This window comes from Canis lupus, chromosome 27, assembly GCF_011100685.1.
Source record: "Canis lupus familiaris isolate Mischka breed German Shepherd chromosome 27, alternate assembly UU_Cfam_GSD_1.0, whole genome shotgun sequence".
Classification (NCBI taxonomy): Eukaryota; Metazoa; Chordata; class Mammalia; order Carnivora; family Canidae; genus Canis; species Canis lupus.
Window position 1 is genome coordinate 23,023,941 of NC_049248.1, and position 23,643 is coordinate 23,047,583.

General features: G+C 33.6%; 1 protein-coding gene across 23 annotated transcripts in view; it reads right to left on the minus strand.

Moving 5' to 3' along the window:
• The window catches only part of SOX5 (SRY-box transcription factor 5), a 997,462-nt gene that overhangs the window by 338,147 nt on the left and 635,672 nt on the right, over positions 1 to 23,643 (minus strand). For 20 of the 23 annotated variants that reach the window (XM_038577063.1, XM_038577060.1, XM_038577061.1 and 17 more), the window contains one exon: positions 8,815 to 9,046. In XM_038577063.1, the coding sequence (XP_038432991.1) occupies positions 8,815 to 9,045 (231 nt within the window). In that variant the 5' untranslated portion in view covers position 9,046. Of the gene's footprint in view, positions 1 to 8,814; positions 9,047 to 20,904; positions 20,963 to 23,643 lie in introns of those variants that run through there. The other 3 variants (XM_038577058.1, XM_038577057.1, XM_038577074.1) reach the window with 2 other exon arrangements.

Consider the following 23,643-nt stretch of genomic DNA (forward strand, 5'->3'; position numbering starts at 1 on the left):
CAAACTTGTTACTATTATCACTCATGTTAAAGGTAATACAGTGACACTTCCTAGTTATGTAAATAATCTCCATTCTTCGATTCTTATTTTTACCAATCTATAAAATCTCAATTTTAGGAGAGAAATATGAAGACAAAAAAAAAATCCCCCAATAATCAAGAACTGATTGAAAACAGTGACAGAAGCTGTCAAATAATTTAAAATATAGAAGCTATGATTCAATGGTAAGCACAATTTCAAAAAATGATTTCAGAACCAAGTCTTTTTATGTACCGGTAAGTACATTAAATATAAAGTTATAATTTACTATCAAGACTGGATCATGAAAGAAAAGTAAAAGAACACGATTTCTGAATATATGTGCCACATAGTTTGGTGAAGAACTAATTAAAAGACAGTAAAAGTTTTATCATAGAACCAATCTGACCTTTATTAATCACATACAGCAAGAGAAACCTAGGCTTATGGCAGGAAGTTTGGCAAGCCCCCAAGAGGCAATATATGTAAATAAGAAGGAAGTATATATCAGAGCACAATGGTGCTGATTCTCCAACCCTGTCTTCTTTCCTGATAATGGCTCCATTGAGATCCACAAGAGAACCCATTAAGAATGTGTTTTCTGATAGAAGCAAATTGAAAGAAAGGAAAAAAGAGGAGCAAACAAGGAAAAGAATCAAAGGAAGAAAATGATGAAGAATTGAAAACAAAACATTTAAGATACAAAATTAAGGTTGGTCCCCAAACTCTGCATTATTTATAACCTCCAAATACAAATGATTCTATCATGCAGGTCCAAGAATAGCAAATGAGATAAAGACGGACACCTATCCATTCCACAAAATTAGGAACACCATTTGAGTAAGTTTCCAGCACTGCTTCTTCATGTCCTTGCTGTTTCCAATATCCTAGCCAAGTATTTCATCATTTTTTCCATTTCATTCAAGGTGGTCACTCAGACAAAGAAAGGAAACATTTAAAAATCCAATAACTAAAGTATTTGTTTGTATTCCTATGAATGTAAGATATGTATTTCACTAACTTCCCCACATTTTATATTAGATCTTTAGAGTATGCTTTGTCTTGAGTTTTTTGTTTTGTTTTTGTTTAACTTTCTTTTCTTTCTTAGTTATTTCTTCTGGGGGAAAAGTTGTGACAAAAGCAAAATTACACTCCACTATAAACTGAAGACCTTGCACCCATGATAATTTATCCAATGTGCATATACATTTTTTTAGTATCTTTTGAATCTAATTTTTTTGTGGAAGCAATTTCAAATTGATGTATTTTTGATTGCCACAAATGAGATATCTTTCAACTGTGAATCTCCCTCACACTTGTTAGCCTGTATAGAGTTCTGATATTTTTATAAAATGATGGCAATTTTGTGCTCATCTTATCTCCATTCTATACAAAAACTTACAAGAAGGAAGAGGTCTTATACATTTCTAAATCTATGCTAATAGGTATTCATTGTATATATTTGGGTGAATCTTTCCACACGCTCCCTATTAAACGAAAGTCATTACATTCATTATGCCAAATCTTCTTAGGCAAACACATTTACCCCCATTACCACAGCTTTAGAAGGTCTTGTTTATTTACCTATCACTGCATAGCACTTTGTGGGGATGCTAACAACAGACCTTCATCAAGCATCTTGAAGTAGCTCACAACTCCCACATAGTATGTATTCCCCCGCCCCCATGGGAGAGTACATTCCTTAATTTCTCAAGGCCCAGTTAACTTTAAACTCAACAGCTGTACTTCAAATACTGTAGACATCATATGAATCAAGGTTTTTTCCACTTGATATTCAACCCCCCCCCCCCACCAAAAGGAATGGAACTGTGAGGCAAGAGGACAACGCAATCTACTGAACAACCTATCCAGTGGCTTTGATGAACCCCAACTGATTGTTTTTCACATGTCCTCATTCCTGGTAGGTAATTGTCAGAAACAATGCAAGTATAAAGATTGAGCCACTTACATTCAAACACAAACCTTGGATTATATCTAGATAAACAGCTTTGTGTGGTATTTTCTGACAACATTTACAGAATAATGTTTGTAACAATGTAATTTCATTGTATGATAAACATCAATTTACCATAAAAAACAAATGTAAACTTGTCACCATTTTCACCTTGTTTCAATTGAATTGGCCTTGTTCAGATAAGCAAGCCTATCTCTTACAGAAACAACAGTTTATAGATAAACTGTGTGAAATCGGGTATGTGTGTGTAGAATTATACTGCCTACTATCATAATTTTATACTGCCACACTGCACATATGGCTTCCAAGCTTACTTTATCTGAATCTTTCTGAATCTATTCTCCATGCTATTAAACTGAGCACATTCCACATCGTTCAAAAGTAATTACACTTTTGTCTAGAGTGTAGGAGACTGCTCTCCCTAAACAATGAAATTCTCATTATTACAACTGGCACAATAATGGCACTGGTGCTAACAACAGTATGCATTATACCATCACAATAACTTATGCTAAGTTTGATGTACAAAGGTAACCAGAAATTTAAAAGCTTACAAAACTACTATATAGAAATAGGAATCTTCACCATACCATAATTAAGGTCCTATTCTGTGATTTTTAAATAACACATACATTTTTCTTTTTTCTTTTGTACATTATCTGAACAGTACTTTATACAGAACATTATCCTGGTCAAACATTGAAAATACATTACAAATAACTATTAGGTTATAAGCAAAGCTTATATAAAGAATATTTCGAGAAACACCTATAATATAGCAATTAAAATTATTTGGGGGTAAATAAGGAATCCCAGGGATTGACAGTGAATCTGAACAAGTAAAAGCCTCTCTCTGAGATGCATTTTATGAATCCCTTCACTGTTTAAGGCTGGATTTTATATATTGGAGCCTTGCTATAATGTTATACTTGGTTCCCAGCTATACATCCAACTTCTACAGAAGAAACAATTTAAAAAGACACCTTTGTCTTCTTTTGATGGACATCAAGAAGAAACTGACTCACCTTGAATGTTGCTTTATGATAACTAGTGTCTCTGCAATGTTTAAATATATTTACATTAGGATAAATCAAATCATTAAGTCCAAAATACTATGTATCCAGAGGTTTTTTTTTTTTTAACAATTCCAGGAAAATATTATAAGTATAAACATTAAATGAAATACTAAAAGATATTAAAGTGTATTTCCAAATCCAATGGATCTTTAAGTGTTAAAAAATTATACACAAACATAGTATTTATGTCATACGAAATACAGCTATCTTTAAGTGGGCAACTAAAATTATTTTTTAATAAGAATACTATACTGTTGGGATCCCTGGATGGCTCAGCAGTTTGAGTGCCTGCCTTCGGCCCAGGGTGTGATCCTGGAGTCCCAGGATTGGGTCCCACATCGGGCTCCCAATAGGGAGCTTGCTTCTCTCTCTGCCTGTGTCTCTGCCTCTCTGTGTATCTCATGAATAAATAAATAAAATAATTTTTTTAAAAAGAATACTATACTGTTAAAATAAATAATTATATATTTTAAAAATCAATGTTGGGAGGTAGCCACTCTATAGTTATACAAAACAATTCATTCAACTGAAGAGGATTTTAAGGAGTCAAAGAGAGTTTGCCTGAGATGAGTATGCCTTCTGTGAAAAAATAAAAAGAGGAAAAAGAAAGAAGAAAAGAAAGAAAGAAAGAAAGAAAGAAAGAAAGAAAGAAAGAAAGAAAGAAAGAAAGAAAGAAAGAAAAAGAAAGAAAGAAGAAAGAAAGAAAAGAAAGAAAGAGACAATTGACTATTCAGTAACCACAGGTGGTCAAGCCTTTCATTTCACAACACATTTGACACTAGAGCAACAATCTAGCCAGCAGAAGTAGTATGAAACCAGACAGAAAATCAGTACCAAAATGGCGACTATAGAGTCCCTTGGCTGCCTCTGATGCTGCTATTTGATTTCTCTTCAGATTCACTCTATTCCCTTCTGGTGCTCATATATAATCACATTGATTGACATGAGGATATGTTCTCAATAGTTCTTTGCATCATGAAATAAATTCATCTGTATCAGAACTATTATTAAAAATGAGCCAGAAATTATAGTGATTCTTGCTTGTCTCTGAAACTCTAAAGTGACAGTCTCCAAACCAATGTTTAAAAAGGGGGGAAGGGGACAGGAAGGGTAGATCTGATCTTCAGTAAAAATAAAGCCCCAAACTGCCTTCCCCCTCCTGTCAGCATCAGACTTTCCAACCTTGCCACTTTTTTGAAGATTACATGGAAATCAAAATTTGCCATTAATTGCTTGGCAAGGTTATGAGAACTTCAGAGAAGAAAACCATAGAATCAGTCTTTTTTCATATTTAAGTTTTACTTATGTCTCAAACTTGTATTGATTGGAAATCTGACAACTTAAAAAATATTTAAATATATATTATATATATTTATTATTTATATATATTTATTATTGTTTACATATATGTAAAATCAGCTTATGACACTTGATCTACAATGCCTCTGAATAATGAACAAACCATTCCAAGAATTCATAGACTTGTAGTATTCATGGCAGTATAGCTGATGGGAGTAAGGTACTTGCTTTTAGTAAGGCACTTAATTTATTTCTCCAAAATATTAAGGCAATAAACACAAGTTCAGAAGGGAAGAATTACATCTTAATATGACCCTATTCCAAACAACTGCATCCCCTGCATATGAACAAACAACCCCCATTCCTCAAAATCCTTATATGGTAACAGTTAGTGAAATGTACAGAACTTTTATCTCAGAAAATATTTTCCAACTTAAATGTTATACCAAGACATCTCTCTCTGTAACTTCAAGACAGCCTTACAGGGATTACTCATCAGTTTTACTTTGTCTCTAAACTATATTGGCAATATAAAATGTGGACCTCTCATCCTTTTTTTAATTTAAGAATAGAGTATGAATGTCACACATAAATAGGCAATGAAATCTAGAAACCTGTTTTGTCCCCCTTAAATTGAACTCTATGATATGGAAACCATGAAACATTGCTCTGTTTTCAAAAATACTGAACAGAGAAAAAATAGGAAATCTACCTTCCTACTGAAATAAAAGTTTCTGTTTAAGTGAACATTACAATTGCCTACTACTCAGAAAAAGTATAATGTATTTGTCTTGAATAGCAATTCTTGAATAACAATTCAATCATTTTGATAAATGAATAAAATATATCAGTCAGCTTAACAAATGAATATATCATGGCTATTATGACATATTTTCTGATTTCTGAATATACATTAGTAGATCCTACCTTAGTTCTCAAATTTCTAGAAGTCAGCATGTTTATCATGAATAGTATCTTAACAACTTTGCCAAAAACATATTTACTATTTAATTATCCAAATGATCTGCCATTTAATCAATGATCATATATTGAGTGTCTATTATAAGCTCAGTATCAGAAACACAAATATATATTATATAACTATTTTATTCTTATGTTATTTTTATATATTTATTATTACATATTATATATTTTATTATGTAATAAATATAAAATTTGTTATAATGCAATTATAATAAAAATACTCTATAATTATACATATATATACATGACTCTGCCTTCAAGGAGAAATACAGTGCATAGAAAAGTAGACATACAAACATATAAATCAAAAAAAAAAACCATACAAATCATAATGCAGGCAGTGAGAAAAGATATAAACAAATATAATGGATAAAAAAAAATGCAGCAACCGTTCTGCTTTGGCAAGTCAGTAAAACCATCCAAAAAGAAGTGATTTTTGAACTCAGTCTTTTTTTTTTTAAGATTTTATTTATTTATTCATGAGAGACACAGAGAAAGAGAGAGAGAGAGGCAAAACACAGGCAGAGGGAGAAGCAGGCTCCATGCAGGGAACCTGACATGGGACTTGATCCTGGGTCCAGGATCACACCCTGGGCTGAAGGTGGCATTAAACCACTGAACCACCCGGGCTGCCCTGAACTCAGTCTTTTGGAAGAAATGCAATTCACCAGGAAGGTAAAATATGAAAAGAGTGTTTCCAGGTAGAAAGAATAAAGCTGTGTCATCCAAGGTCACCTGGTATGTTTCTGAACATATTAAAAAAACTTGGCATAACAAGGACAATGGGTCCATGGGAGAAATGACAGAAGAGAAGACAAAGCCATAGTTTAGTCCTACTCTATACAGAGTTTTATGCTAAGACAAAGAGTTTTAGACAAACTCTTATATGAAACAAAGACACACATAAGTTTCCAAAGTGGGGCAAACAATCCAACTCAATTGTCAGGGAAACAAATCTAGTGGATATTGAAGAAAGAGGGGAGAGAAGAGAAGCTAAAAATTTGAGATCATATTAAAGACTTTTCTAACTGCCTACTCAAAAGATGAAAAGTTAATGGAATCAAGAAACATTTCAGGCAGAAAACAAACTTAGAAACCAGTTGGACATATATAAGAGAGAGTGTCAGCATGTCACTAAAACTAACTAAAACCATTTGTATCCTGAGATCTGTCTAAGAATCTGATGAAAGCTATAATCTTACGTGTACGCATAATACAGAATTCTCCATTCATTTTCAGGAGATCCCACAGACCCTAAGAACTGCTTGTCTAGATGAAGTTGTTTGAGGGAAGGAGTTGTGTTTTATTCAATCTATTTCCACAGTGCCCAACAATAACAACAAAAAACTCGGTACAAAGTAAGCAATTCATAGTTTGTATCTAGTTAAACTAAAGTCTTCCTTACAAACTAGTTTCATTTTCACTAACATCCTACATCAAAGGATCCCCTCATGCCTACTACAGAATGTAATTTAATATACTTTTGCTATACCCATTCTCGAGTATCCTTAAAATAATATCTCCTTTATCTCTGTGATATTCTCCTAGTTATAACTATTTATTCCTACTCCTTCAAATTTGTGTGTTTAGACTTAGAGTGGTGTCACAGGAAAACCAAACCAAGAAGCCCTCCCTAAGAGAAGTTTATCATCAAAATATTGAGAGAGAGGAGGCATTAGCAGTGATGAAATGGAGGGTATGATCTCCTTATCCTGTTGAATTGTGTACTACCATTTTCCCCATTTCTTTTCCTCACCTTTATGAAATGAGCCCAAAAAGCTGAATCATTGCACATAAATAATATGGACTCACAGTAGAGAAAAAAAAGTATGAATTATGGATAGTATGATTAAGCTTGCCAACAAAGAGATAATCAAAGCATATAATATGCATGTGCTCTTACGAAGAGCTTATTATGTTTATAAGCATGGACTCCAAAGCCAGAATGTCGGGGTAAACACCCCTGGTTCTCCTCTGTATCAGCTGTGATTTGAAGCAAATTATTCACCTCTTTGTGCCTCAGTTTCCTCATTTATAAAATGAGAATAATAATAATATCTCACTATATTATTGTGAAGGTTACATGAGTTAATACACGCAATGTGATTAAAATAGCACATCTATATAAGTGTTACATAGTGTTAGTCGAAATACTATCCCTGAGGGGAAAATGTTGGCACATAGTAATACACCTATTGAAATTCTGACCTATGAGGCTTAAAATGTTGAAAGGGTATTTAAGCCTAATGTGAGTGACAAAAAATAGCATCCATCTCACTTTTATTAGGCTATCTCTGATTTTTCTTCTTGATTCAATTATATATATATATATATATATATATATATATAATGCAATAACATATATATTGCATTATATATATATATATAATGCAATAACATAAATAAGTGGGCATATTTCAATAGCAAGCACATTTATGATATGTAATACTTTTCTAGGGAAAGCAAAATAAAAAAAGCATTTCACGTAATCAGCGTTGTCTTCAAAATATGAGAATGTATGAGGAAACATAGTTCTGTTGGTATAATCTGGTTCAAATTAATGGCCCCACCATCCATGAAGTGGAAGAGGAGGTCACAAACCATGACTTGTACCCAAGCAACCATGTTGAAAAGGCAAGTGTGGCTTTACTGGGGTAAGTGCTGTGCTACCTTGCCAACATGCTGGTTCTGTGTATTTAAGTTCCTAAAAGCCTTATTGGTACGTGTGTGTGTGTGTGTGTATGTGTGCTTTTAAGCTTCAGCCAAAGATGCTATGCTGCTTCTTCCCTCTCATCTGTGAAACCAGTTGCCTAATCTTCTGCAGTGATCCAGACCCCAGGATGAAGGGGCAGATAAATTATCCTGAGTTCCAAATTCTGGAATAGGATGCACTAGGTAATTACTGAACTATCAAAACAACAGCATGAATGAGACTGAGTTAGAAAGTACAGCAGTCACATTAAAAACTATAGCTTCTATGAAATATATTCTATAATATTCCTGCACTATAAGGAGTACTAGAATCCAATCTGGAAAAGCAAAAAATTGAAAAACATTGATTTATTGTGGTGGAGATGTTCAAAGTATGTTGTAACTCTATCTGGGAAAACCTTTTATTATAAATACTATGACATCTAACTGTCATGCTGACTAACTTTAAGTGTGCTACTTAAACATTATTCTTATATGTATATATTTCTTCTTCTAATAAAATTGTGTCTCAAAAGCAAAATTCTTGAAAACCAAAAGGAAAAAAAAAAAAGAAAGGAAGAAAGAAAAAATAGCACATCATGTCCTTCTTACTGGAATCTACTTATAAAGAACTCTAAGATGTTAGGAGTGAATCTTGTGTCTGGCTGTTAAGTAGATGATAATTATACAGCAAAGGACTGAAGCCAAACTATGAGAGGAGTAGACTGGTCAAAAAGTGAGTGTAGGCACAAGAGACCATGAGAAACCTACCATTGTATTGTGCTGAGAAGTGGGAGTCCTATGGCCACAAGTCTCTTGCGTCAGCAGAGAAACTGGCTGAAATTCCTCAGAGTGAGGCTTGTTGGGAAAACTCACATGCAAGGGAAGGTGAAAGGCTGGGAGCCCGTCACTCTCCTCTTCTTCCACTTTCTGTCTGCTTGTCACCATGGCTACCTCTCCATCTGCTTCCCCATACGGAGAGGCTGGTCGCTTGGAAGACATCCTGGAAGGAACAAAAGAGGAGAAAATAATGAAACCTCCACATAAATCCTTAATGCCGTCATTGTGTGGTTAGGGGCCATTGTAACAGAAATGCCTTTTTGTGCTGGCAGAGAGCAGGAAACCATCCAAATACCACTGCAAAGCGCACACAATCAGAAACAATGGCCAAGCAGGTAGCAACAGAACAGTGCTTGTTTGTTGTGAGAATAATACACTAATATAGCACTCTCTTGTATTCTGGCTTCTTAAACAAGAGAATTCACCTAAGAACACTGCATAATGAAAGACCATTCCATTTTAAAGGGAAGAAAAATACCCATCTAGTTTCACACTTTGATAGACCTTATTGAAGACAGAACATCTATGAATAGCAAATACTATTGGCAGTTAAAAGAAGGAAAGAACTAAAATTTCTTGCATTAAAAAATAAACAAAATAAATGAATGACTGCCATTATAGCAAATTTGCATTTTATTAAAAGTATGATTATTATGAAATGTAGAAATATTGGTTATAAGTAAACCTAGACTCCATGACAAAAAGTTTGATATGTGTTTAAAGCTTATTAAGAACTGAATAAATGTTACAATTGCTGTGAATCTTAAAACATTTGAGAATTGTTCTTTTCTCACCTCTCCATGTATTTCTAATATCAAATAGGCAAAGTGGTTAAAAAAAGTGAAAATGTAAAAATATTTCAGTTTTCATTTCCATAATTCTACAAAAGATTTAGATGTGAATTCTCAGACCTATCTGCCCCTTAGAATAGAGGGAAAAATTGAAGAAAGATAATTTTGTTTTGATGAGCTAATGCCTATAAGGAAATAGTTGTAGACAATTAAAAAATAAACACTTCTTTTTTGGTATTTGAGTCTAAGAATACTGTCAGAGGTTAAAAATATCTGGCAAATATTCTTGGTTAAATACAGTGTTCCCTTTCCTTTCATTACAAGTTTTATACATAAACAGTATAGAGTTAAATTTTTTAATTAAAAAAAAAACTCTCTTGTATTTGCAACTTGATCTGACCTTGAGAAAGTTGTTATTTTTGCTCCACAAACAAAGAGTGTTTACAGAATCATCCATTCTTATTCTAGACCAGTGGGAGAGAAGGCAGGAAAGCATTAACTGCCACACCACATCTTTCATATATATATTACTGATTTTTTCATTTGAAATTTACTACTGAAGAGATGTCTCTAATCATTGCTCAATAATACTTTCTTACTGTGAAAAGTTTCAAAAGAACAGTGTATTTGAGTACTGAAGATATTCAATTAAGAAATAATAGCACAGTAGAAAAAACGAAGGGCCTTGGAATCAGACAAACATGGATTAAAGTACTGATTCTGCTACATGCTAGCTGTGAGACTTAGCTTTAATCTATCCCAATTTATTCATCTTTCAAGGAAGATATAATATCTACTTGTAATGCTCTTTGAGAATAAACTGTGTACCATATGAAAAATAACCTGTAGAGCATTTAGTACAGAGTAGACACTCAGTAAGCAATAGATGCTATTTACTTTAAAACTTTAAAGCTGCAATGTTACCTACCCTCTCCCCCCAAAAAAACCCAAAATCCAAAAATCAAAAAACTATAAGATGAGGAAAGCAGATTACTTTTTAAGATTTAAACCATAAAATCAACATGAAATACAAAATCTCCTGATAAGAGAAATGCTCCTTAGCCAGTTATAATTAACAATAAACTGATCCAATGTATTAGCAAATGTGAAGAGGAAACACTAATAGCAGGAAGACATGATCAGCTGAAGAACAGAAAAAGAGGAGGGAATGTTGGTGGCTACCAAGGAAGTGCTGTCTAAAGGAGAAGTAGACCAGGCCATCACATTTCAGGGATCTTCAGTTTTTCTGATCTCATTACTAAGGTTTACTCCAAATATACTCTTAAGTATGGAGAAAGGAAGTAAGGGAATGAAGCTAGGATAGTTCTAGTGTCATTGGCAATATCACACCTATCACCAAATTGAAAAATTAAAGTCAAAAAAAAAAAAAAGAAAAAGAAAAATTAAACTCTATATAATAACTCTAAGCACTAGTCATATTAGCTTTTACTGCTCTGCTTCCATGCTCTCTAAGCAAACTTCTGATTGCCATGTAGAAAATGGGCTGACAGAACAGATTTGAAATATTTAAAGACTTTGTGAAGTGATTTGTGAGAATAAATCAATAAAAGGACCTTTAATTATTTCTTGTTTTACATGTAGTTTGACTATAAGGAGATGATGCATTTATTATACAAACCATAGTATTTATGATCTGTGTAGGCATTATCACAGTTGATAAAATTAATAAATTGGCATTCCGGTATCTACCTCGGTCTTATGTACAATAAGTCTCTTACCGTCCAAAAACTCCAGGCTATTGGCAAAAGCTAGTCTCTGGGTTATTAAAGCAGAAAGCTAGATCAGCTGGCCTTTTCTAAGGTAATGCAGTTCTTTTTCTTTTTCAAGATTTTATTTATTAATGAGAGACACAGAGAGAGAGGCAGAGGGAGAAGCAGGCTCCATGCAGGGAGCCCGACATGGGACTTGATCCCAGGACTCCAGGATCACACCCTGAGCCAAAGGCAGACACTTAACCACTGAGCCACCCAGGTGTCCCTAAGTTAATGCAGTTCTATGACCTTCTGGAAGTAGGACCTTTTTGCTGATTTCTACTTTATTAATAACATTATTAATAATGATTATGAAAACTGAAAGTCCAAACAAGATATAGGTAGATATGGTAAGTAGTTAAGATGCAGCTACCCTTCTCAAAACATCTAGTCATTTCAGTATCTAAATTATCTTTCTATACTTCTGGATAAACAGTCTATATATATCATACTATAGAGCAAAAAACCTAAGTTCTAAAACACTAAACATGACATGAAGGGGTGGTACTGCCAGAAGGCACCTGGTCCTAAACAATTCTATATTTCATGCTTATTTCAATTCCATTTTCAGACACTTACAGAATGTCCTTAATGTGGTGGAGTTGAGAATATTTTTATAAAATTCAGGTAAAAGAGGTCTTAAAGATTAAAAAAATGTATTGTAATAAAAATGCTCACAGTTCAAAAATAGGCTACCAATGTCAGAAAAGAAAAGGCAAATACTTACATTTTGTAGGGAGCTATCAATCTGCTTGATATTTAGTCTGACTCATAGTACTTCTAAAAATATTGATAACAAATCACCAATAATGTTAATTTTTGAGTTTTTGTTCATCTACCAAACAGTTTCATTTTGGACAGAAGAAAGTTCATTAATTTAAAAAAAAAAAAAGTACTTTCAAAGTTACCTTACTGTTTATTCTGGTCTCTATTTTATTCGTTTCTGATTTTTCTTTGTTATTTCCTTCCTCTACTAAACTTCAGCTAAATTTCTCCTTTTTCTAGTTTCTTGTGGTATAATGTTTATTCAAAGTTTTTTCTTAAAAAAAAAAAAAAAAGATTTTATTTATTTGACAGAGAGAGAGTGAGAGACCGCACAAGCAGGGAGAGCTGCAGAGGGAAAGAGAAAATTAGGCTCTCTGCTAAGCAAGGAGCCCTATGCAGGGCTCCATCCCAGGACCCTGGGATTATGGCCTGAGCCAAAGACAAGACGCTCAACCAACTGAGCCACCCAGGCGCCCCTGAAACTTTTTTCTTAAGACAGACATTTATAGAATGAATTCCACTCTAACATCTGCTTTTGCTACATCCCATAGGCTTTGGAATATTTTGTTTTCCTTTTCATTTGTTTTGGGACATATTTTGAATTGCATGAAAAAAATTCTTACTATTGAAAAATTTTCTACCATTGGAATGGGAACATCCTACTTTCTGTCAATGTTTGCTTCATGTATGTTGAAATTCTGTTCTATCCATGCATATTAACAGTTGTTTTAACTTCTTGAAAAAGAATAATATTGGAAGATATATAATTAAAAGAAAAAGAAGTCACTGCATCTTTCCATATATTGTTTATCTGGGATACACAGGGTTCCAATTCCTGCACTTGCTTACACGACATGCTGTGCTTCAGTGCAAGGATGCCTTGGAATAGTCTGAGGATCCAGGTTGGAGCATGCTCTTATGTATTCATACAGAGACGAAATTTGTCACTCCTGTGGTAGGTGCTAGACTTGCCAATGAAGAAAACTCAGACTTCAATGAATATGACTTGAGACAGACAAATATAATCCAGTGTGAAACTAACCTGTGGAGTTATGATGATATAATAGAATCCTTAACTCAGTTTTGTGTGTGGACAAGAAAATGTTCTTGAAAGAACTGATGTCTAATTCCAGGGCAAAAACATCTAATTTGAACTTTCAAATCATCAACAATCCTTTACTCATCACTTGCTATGTGCAAGACACTTACCTAGTGGGGATAAAAAATGTGCAATTCAAATCCTCTGCTTTAAAGAGCAATGTAGTGGTTGAGAAGACTCTGATAAATAATAATGAAAGAAAGTTCAGGTTAAGGGCCAAATGGTGCTACAGCTGAACACCTTCATGAGGACTGGGAGATCCTGGAATACTTCTGGGAATGATTAACCAACTGAATTTGGGCAGGGTAGGGGAGAAAAAAGTCAAATGGAAAACCTGGGATAAATGAAGAGAGAATTCCGTGCAGGAAGTAATGATACAAGTAAAGATGCAGAGATAGTCTTAGAAAGTACAATGTAAATTTAAGTTTCAAGCTTACTTAGGAAAAAGGGACATTGAGGAATATAAACTGAATGCTATCTTTAGTCTATAACATTCCTGGACTTGCTGAGTTACAGTCATGGAATAGATAAGAAACAGCCTCACTTATAAGGGGCGACTTGCTTTTACATGGAGTCACTTTACCTTTACTTGTCCATATAGCAATATGCACAATCATGCCACTCTAGTCCACATGTGAAAGTAATTTTAAAGCTCCTGAAATTCTCGACTATTGGCTATGGGCTCTCTGTGTGCACTGTCATCACTATGTAAGTAGGATGTCCCCAATTGTACTCAGACATGTACAGCAAACTTAGGGGTAGGGTAAATGGTACGAGACTGCAATATAAACTAAACCATTGGTTCTCAACCTTGGCTGCAAACTAGAATTATATGGAGAGGTTTAAAAAATACTGCTGCCTGAGTCCCACTGCCAGACATTCTAATATTATTGGTTCTGGAGTGGAGACGGAGTATCAGATTTTTTTAAAGCTCCCAGGTGATTCTAATGCATAGTCAAGGTTGCAAGCCATTTGCACTCATCAGAATAATGCTCCTTACTCAAGTTGTCTAAACTGTGATCCCTGAAGCTTGTGAATATGTTACTTTACAAGGCAAAAAGGGACTTTGCAGATGTAATTAAGTTAAGGATCTTGATATGAGGAGATTATTTTGGATATTCTAGGTGAGCACAAAGTCATCATAAAGGTTCCTATAAAGAGGGGAGGCAGGAGGATTAGAGTCAGAGAGAGAGACTGAACCATACTATGTAACTTGCTTTGAAAATCGATGAAATGGTTCCATGAGCCAAGGAATAAAGGTGGTCTCTAGAAGCCAAACAAAAAATGATGAAACAGATTCTCCCCTAAAACCTCTAGAAGGAATGAGCCCTGCCAACACCTTGATTACAAGACTTCTGACCTCCAGTACTATAAGTGAATACAATTGTATTGTTTAAACCACTAAACTTTTGCTAATTGTTAGAACAGCAATAGGAAACTAATGCACAGGGCACACTTATTTCTTTCACAGTTGGCATTATCTCAATCTGAACCCTTCCTAACCCAGATACACCCCTTGCCTCATCTATCACTTCATTTAGTGTCAACATCATTTCCCAGTGAAGCCTTCCTTGGTTGCTCCTCCTAAACCAGCACCTCCTTGCTCTTTTTAGCACCTTGTTCCTATGACATATTTCTTTATTATCTGTCTCTCCCACTATAAGATCCAAGAGGGCAGACTTTATTTTTGTTCACAGCTACATTCCCAGGACTTATAATCCTTTCTGAAGATAGTTGTTTTTCAACAAATACCCATTATGTGAAAGCTACCATCTAAAACCAACAACTCTCTTAGTATTCTAATCATGAGTAGTTGTAAGATCTAGTCTTACATGGCAAGCATGCTTAGAAAATGTCTTAATATTGTCAGAAAAAAAAAAAAAAAAGGAAATCCAGCTCTGTGCTAATAGCATCCTTTTAAATAATTTCTATGTAAAAGAATTGGTATACCCGGTTAAATTAGGTTTTTAAAATATTCATAAAAATCTTATTTTTCAAATGTGTATGTAAAAAACTATAAACGTGAGGGAACTTTATGAAAGAGTGCTACATAGTTAATTGCTATCTGACTTATTACTGAGGAATCACCTATTTACTGCTTTAGAATATGTTCTTTGATGCAATTCTATAAAATGAAAGCATATGCAAAGTGAAAAGAACTTATATATGGAACAAACATAAAATGGAAGACTTAGAACAGGAATTGCTTTCCTTATGAAATAGTTTCCTCTTTAAAGTTTCTTTCTTTCTCTAAGTATTTTAACCTTTGACTGATTAATTCAGAGATAAAGTCCTAGGAAGCAGTGCCTTCTACTGGTTATTCTTCTGGAATTGTGATATTATTTCTTTTAAGGTTTGCAGTTATGTATGAAACACACACACACACACACAATCTATAAAGAACAAATTCCAATTTTTCCACAGTCTTCCCATAGCATCACTGATGAAGTGACTTAACTCCACCTCAAACTACATCATCAACTTTTATTATTAGTCCACTAAAAACTAAACATCAGTATAACCTGTGGCATTCATTCAATAGTTTTTTTTTTCTCTTTTCTTCTTAATACACAGTGTCTAAAACTGTAACACAGACACTTGAAAAGCAAGAATATAATTTTATAAATTTCTTGAATTCCCCAGGATATACAACATGTCTTACACTTAATAAGATTTCAGTAAGTACAGGACTATCTGTGACCATTTGACCTGATTTTTCCAAGATTAATGCTGAAGATATGACTGTATGATAAAGGCCTTTCCAAATTGTGTTGTGTTTTTCTCCCTCTATGATGAATGAGATACAATTAATTACATGGCAGCACAATTCCTAGCACATACTTGGTACACAGTGTATTCTTCTATGAATAAATAAATGAATTGCATGAGTGTCTATTTTGTGCCAGGCAATTTATCTTTATGTTATGAAGGAAACAGGTAACTTAGATATGAAGACCCTTCTGTTTCACCGTTAAGGAAGTACAGTCTAGATGGAAATAGAAGTCATATACCCACTCAACCATTCATTCATTAATGGGAAAACATTTATTGAAAGACTACCATGTGCCTGCAGATAACAATGTAATTAAGAAATCAATAAATAATATTTTAAGGTAAATGACTTTTTATAAATGTGAGTACTATGGGAGACAGATAATAGAAAGATGATGTCTCACTAAAATAATAAGAGAATGCTTCCTACAAATTACAAGAATTCAACAGGGTAATGAAGGATGGATCCGATGTCAAGAGACACAGAGAAGAAGTGAGGATTCCCGACAGGAAAAATGACATTACCAAATTAAAGAAATTTATAGAATTATATGGGATGGTGGGTAGAGTGGTTTAGTTAAAGCGGGTGATTTTAGGAGGAGTAAATGCAGATAAGGATGAAAGGCAGGGGCCAGATGACAGAGATTCCAGTTAAATCCCATCACTTTTAAATAGCTAAAGCACAATTTGAAATTGAAACCAAGGCAGAAGGTTGCTGGTGATGGTTTGCAAGCCACAGAGTAACACCATCAACAAAATTGTACTTTAGAAAGAAAAACCCTCAGAAATTAGCAATGCTAGAATGTGGAGGGTGGGAACCATAAAAGAACGATTAAGTGTGATACATCAAAGATACAGAGATTACTGGACTGTATAATTTAGAGAACAATACTGCTAATAAGAAAAACATAAAAATTAGAAGGAAAAGCCAATCTGGAGGAAAATATGAAATTCAGTTTTAGAAAGAAATCTTTGTTGATTGTAGGATTAAAAAAAAGAAATAGGTTATCAGAGAATGCAGAACTCTCATAGAAGTAACTAAGGCAGTATTCTCTTTTAAACACAAATAGAGAGTTAACCAATAATTGTGATTATTTCTCATTGACAATATATTTATTCTCCTTGTTTTATAAAATAGGAAACTGAGTCAAAAGGTGGTTAAATATCGTTTGTTACACTATTTGGTATTTGCACTATAATAGGCAGCAGCTCAAGCCCAGAATTGTCTCTCCAAGGGAAAAACTGGAAAAAAATAGAGCAAGGGGGAGGAAATCTTACAGTCCATCCTACTTTGGGGGAGCAGTGTATAAAAAGGATTAGCAAAAAGACAGAGAAGTCAAAGTGATAAGCGAAGCAGCATAATTATTCTTTAAACAATTCTATAAAAGTAAACATTCTCAATATGAACTTTTAAAATTCTGGACCATGACATTTATTTAATTTATAACTTCCATTAATTGCTCTCCTAAATATTTGTTTTTAGTATTTACTCTCTCATGTTAAATTTTAAGCATAGCAGAATGCATTTTTAAAATGACAGAAAGTATTTGAAAGGATGAATCTTAAGGGAACAATAAATATGGGGTATTAAAAAATAAAATAAAAATTATCAGTCCTGGGGCACCTGGGTGGCTCAGTGATTGAGCATCTGCCTTCAGCTCAGTTCATGATCCCAGGGTCCTGGGATCAAGTCCTATATCAGGCTCCCTGCAGGGAGCCTGCTTCTCCCTCTGGCTATGTCTCTGACTCTCTCTGTGTGTCTCTCATGAATAAATAAATAAATAATATATTTAAAAAAAATGGTCAGTCCTTCATATTCACAGATTATACTACTTTTCTAGAAGTTAGGAACCTCAAGTTTTTCTAGTAACAAGACTATTCATACAAAACTTTTACATTTACTTGTCTGGCCTCTTATGTAATTAAAGTTGTTGTGAGAAAGCTAATCAATATTAGGAATTAAACTCTACTGTTTATCAAAGATATTCCCACAGTAGAATGTAACTCATCTAATAATGGAAATAAACATAGACATTTAGCTTTGAATAGACAGGTTTTGATCCAAATGAGTGAAATGACCAACACTTCTTGAGTGGTTTATAAACACAGAATTACACAAAATTAGCATATCACTTTATGAAAGAAAAATATTTTTGTTACTCTTATCTATGAATTTCAATTATTATTATTCATATTTTATGGTTTATTCTTTCTTCTTCCCTCTTACATCTTTATTTTCCTTCTAAGAATCAACTTTGTGTTTAATTTGTGAACATTATATGTAAATTTAATAACCCAGTCTGTCATATATAATATTGAGAAACCTTTTTTTTTTTTTTTTTGAGAAGTCTTTTAAGTTGAAATTTTATTTGTGGTAAACATGCAATATTTCAAACCTGTATAATTTTTTTCTCTTATCTATAAATCCTCTTTGCCATGAGTCTCTTTCTTTCTTTCTTTCTTCTTTCTTTCTTTCTTTCTTTCTTTCTTTCTTTCTTTCTTTCTTTCTTTCTTTCTTTCTTTCCTTTTTTTTTTTTGCCATGAGTTTCTGATACAGAACATGCCAATCTCTTTACTTCTATACCCTTTGCTTCCCACATACAATGATCTCATTCATTATATTGTTATTTAGAATCATGAACAAGTTCATCAGGTCCTGGCATAAACTATAAATGGAAGTAGAAACACAGATTTCATAGAAATATAAAAACGGACAACATAGAGTAATAAATAAGGCTAGACTCCCTTGTGATTTTAGTATACACTTCACCAGAGTAGAAACTTATTTCTACTAGTATTCATAAACAAAACTTGTCATAAGTTTGAAATCTAAAAACAAAAGTAGTTTTGATCTACAGCTACACAAATAATAAATTATTCTGTTCTGAAATATAATTTGAATTTACATAAAATATTTTCATACATAATATAAAAGTTTAAACCTATATATAAAACTGTGTTAATTTAAAACGTTACCTTCATCAAGATTCAAAATGACCTTCACCAAAGCTGTTCCCTGTGTTTACCTTGTCCTACATTTAGTTTCTGAGATGTTCTCTGCATTGAGATCAAGTGGTTTATTATACTATCTCTTCTTTCTGATAAGAATAGAGCCACTTTTAACTTCTTCAACACATTTTGGCCCTTTCCTTTACTGGCATCTCTGTCTTTACTAAATAGCTTCCCCCAAACTTGTCCAGCCACCAGAGTAAGAGATAGAGGGAGGAATAAGAACAAGCAAAAAATGAGGAAATTCTTTGCAAAAGGGGTGGAAACTAAAACTTAAAAAAATATATATATGTGAAGTTAAAGAGAGATAAGACTTAGAAATAGAATTTAATTCTTTTTAGTACCTGAAAGGAATAAGCATCTATGAGTTAGATGCAGGATATTTCAAAAGTGTGAATTAATGTGCTTAAAGTAAGCAATAAAATTAACTTTAAAAGCCCATTTGTTTTTGTTTTCTAAACAAGAAAGGCAGATAATGAAGGGTAAACATTAGAAACAATTTATGATAGCAAAATTCCATGCTACAATGATTCAGAATTCAAAATTTGATTCTTTTTCTAAGTTCTTCTCTTACTATTTCACTAATAATTGCAAATCCCTGAAAATTCACCCCAAAATTAGACCATGTGTTATTGCATGAAGGCCCTCAGAAAATTTTCTAAATAAAATGATTGCTTTATTATGAGTAACCTAACAGCTGGGCTCTAGGGCCAACATTTATCTAAACAAATGAATTGGCCAGCTAAAACTTCTCATCTTTATGTTTTATTGTGTTACTTTAACATTAATCTACACTTACTAAGTACCTAAAACAATACTATTCCTGATAAATAAAAAGGTAGAAAGGGTATTAAATTTAATTAAACTTCACTGTAATCATTCTATAATGTTCTTCTACTTAGAAAAGTTAGTGTTCATTCTAAGTCTGACAAGACTGGTTACAAGAACGTTTATGATTCCTAAATACAAAGTCACTTTCATAAAGAGAAGAGGTAGCCAATGTTTTTACAGAGTTCTGTACTTTTTGAAAAAAAAAAAAAAAACTGAAACTTTTCTCATGATTTACAACACAAGAATATAGCAATAAGCACTTTCCACTTAAAAAAAAAACCCTAACTTTATTTGACTTACTTAATAATTATTATAATTTTATTTCCTTGTCTCAAAAACAGAAACACCTAAATCTGGGTTATTAAGCATTTGATCACAGAATCTTTTTAATTGTCAAATACACTAAATTTCAACCAAATTTACCTGAAGAAAACATAAAAAAAGATTGAGATCTTTAAATATTGAAGGGAGATTTCTTCCAAGTTGTTGGTAAAATGACCAATCCCAGGAGTTTGGAAGGAAACAATACAAACTATAAATGGCAATTTGTTGTGAATTATATAATTTGTGTATTGCTATACATTTGTCATTAATCAGAAACAAATAGAAAAAGAATATTCAACCTTCAGCCATCTACAGGTTAAAAGTGTCAAAGTCCTTTTGTCCGGATTATTTATGAATTACTTTGAATAATCTAGCATTAAGATTTGTGGTTCTAAAACTTGTTATTACAGTTAGAAAGAGAATACTTTCTGAGGAAATAAAAAGCTTTTTCCATTCGAGTATGGGTTTTGCCTTTCTGACAGCTCCAAGTCCACAGGATGTGGAGGGATGATTTAAATTTTACATCAAAATTGTGACTGCACTAGACTTTTTTCCCCCTTCTCAAGGGAGGCATTGTTCTTGTCTTTCCATAACCAGGCGTGACAGCGCCAGACTGGAGTCATACGGCTGGTCTCTGAGTCAGCGTGAAAGTGCTCACCTCCTGAGTCTCCCCAGATGCTCGGCTCCTTGTGAATCTGAAAGCTGAGCACTGAGTAGCCACAAACTCCATTCCTGGGACAGATAGAGGATTGGAAGAAAAAAATCTAGGGATTAGCGAAAAACTATCTCTTCCAGTATATGCTATAAAACTTTTTTATTATGAGTTTAATAAGAAGTAACAATTAAGAAAAAAAAAACATATTTAATACCAGTATCACTTTTCTTAACCCAAAGTTGGGATACACTGTTGAAAAAGGAGTTGTGTGCTTCTGAGTGAAAGAAATAAAGAAAGTCTAAAAAATCAGATGCCTTTTAGATTTCTCTGAGACACATGGTTGCCACATGTATAAATTTCAGGTTATAGACAGCTGGATAGAATGGTGAGAGAATATTGTATGAAATGCATATCTATTCTCTCAATCTCTAAAAAGGTATCTTTAAAAATTGTCTGTAGAATCCCTGAAAAGGGACCATCTTTTCTGCTACCAGAATAATTGGTAATGAGACAGGGATGAATTCTATTTCATTGTCTGTCCTTGAATGAACCTTTTAGGGAAGTTTGAGAAGTGTCTGTGTCTTGTATATATGTACAACTGTGTGTGTGCGTGCATGCACACGTGTGCATGTGCATGGGAGAGAGAGCCATAAAAAGAAAGAGGCAGAGAGAGAGAGAGATAAAGAGGAAGAAGAGGGAGTGGGAGGAGAAGATTTTACTGTCTAATGATATTTTAATAGAAATTAACAGTCTCTTCTTCTGGAACCTCTCTATTAAGGATTGGACAGAACCATCTTAATCATAATCATATACTAACAACTCTCACTTACTGTCTAATTCAAAACAATTGGTTGAATATTTTATGTATTTTGAGAAAATAATTTAAAAAATAGAAGCAAACTCCTCCCAATTTGTTAGCCCATAAAAAGTAAAGGAAAAAAGCCAAAAGAAATGTAATTCCTAAATATTACTACTACAGTGAGTAACAATAATCTTTTAGTTATTGCTTTCCAAAATAATGCCAGTCAACTTTTTTCATATTGTTCTTATGAGGATATGAGCGTCTAACATGTTCACATGTGCACATATATGGGCATGTTTGTAATAATCTATGAAAACAGTTCACCATAATCACAGGGAAAGAAAGTAGATTTTCATTCATGAACATCACTAGTCAGGTGACGTGCAAATGCAAAAACAACAACAAAAAGTTTTAAGTAGGACAGGATATCTATTCAGGCTTAATTATATTAATCCCTCTGTAAAATATCATATCACTTATTTTAATGACTTGGTAATTTTGACTCTCCCAGGAGACTCTCCCTATGGCAGAACTGCAAATAGGATATAAAATTTTATTTTCCAAAATAATATCCTTAAAGGACTTATTTTGAGCATCCCTCCCTCCCTCCTATCTCCTTATCTGAGCTTCCTCCTAAAGTGCAACCCCCCACCCCTACTTTCTCTCTCCCCTCCCACATTACTGGCTAAGTCTAAATAAACAGCAAATTGTTCCATAATCAAAAGTGACTTATTCTTAGCATGGTGTATGTCTTGAAATAAAATCTGTGGCATGTTTAATTTATTTAGGATCTAATAATGATGACAAAAATAATTAAGTAACCAATCTAGTTTTAATTTCTTTTGTTTTCAAAGGTCATTGTGAAATCAAGCAAGTTAAGCCTTCAAAAGCAAACCTCTAGAGAATTGTGTGTGTGTGTATGTGTGTGTGTGTGTTTTCCCCCAGCAGAAATGAGAAACAAGGCTCACAGCTAAAAGGAATACTGAACATCAGCATCAGATTTGTTGAGAATGACTGTCTAAGTAGTCCAACGAAGAAAAATATTATGACCCCTTATCCTCTTTGGAATCCAGATAACCCTGACAAGAAAAAGTTTATACACTGCTCAATTGGGGCCAGTTTAAGGGACTCTTTCCATACCCCATACAGATTTGGTTACAGCTTGCTCCTACAACAGCTGCTGAAAAATGAACGAAGTACAAAATATTTATGTTATATTCAAAATAGACAGCAAAGAACATATATACAGTGCAAAAATCTTTCCTAGGACAACAGCTTATGATGTGAGGGATGGGAATACTAGGCACAGGCAAATTTTCTGAACTTCCCAACAAAATTAAGAATTTGCCATTATAATCATGAAAAGTCCAAAAGTAAGGGTGCAGTGCCAAAGACGATGAGCATCTATCAACCCAAACTCCAAAACAGCGGGATGCAGCTATGGTTGATGTTATAAGAATGCTGAGCCTCTCTTCTTGGTCCCTTTCATGCCAAAGCTTCTTTGCTTGGATGAATATGAATTAAATCCATAAGCTTTCTTATTTTTCTAGCTTGACCTCTAAACTCATTTTACGTCTTAACTGTTTATCTTCTTCCCCCATTAATCTTTCTGGTTTTAACACGTTCCCTGTTGTTTTTAGGGGGGGAAATACTTTAAAAGCATGGTTCCTACTGCCACTGTGGACGAATTAGGAATGTTAGCTTTTTCCTATAAATGGGTATGAACTGTTCAGTAGTCACCTAAAGGATACCCGTATCTTGCCCCTGAAATAAAAATTCAAAGGAATATGGCATATACCATACAGAAGAAAATCATCAGACTCTTATAAAGGTATGATAAGTATGAAGACCTAAAAAGATCTCACTACAAGGTTTACACGAGATTTCAAAAAGGGCTAACAGTAATGTCACTATCAAATTACCATTAAAAAATTTAAAGT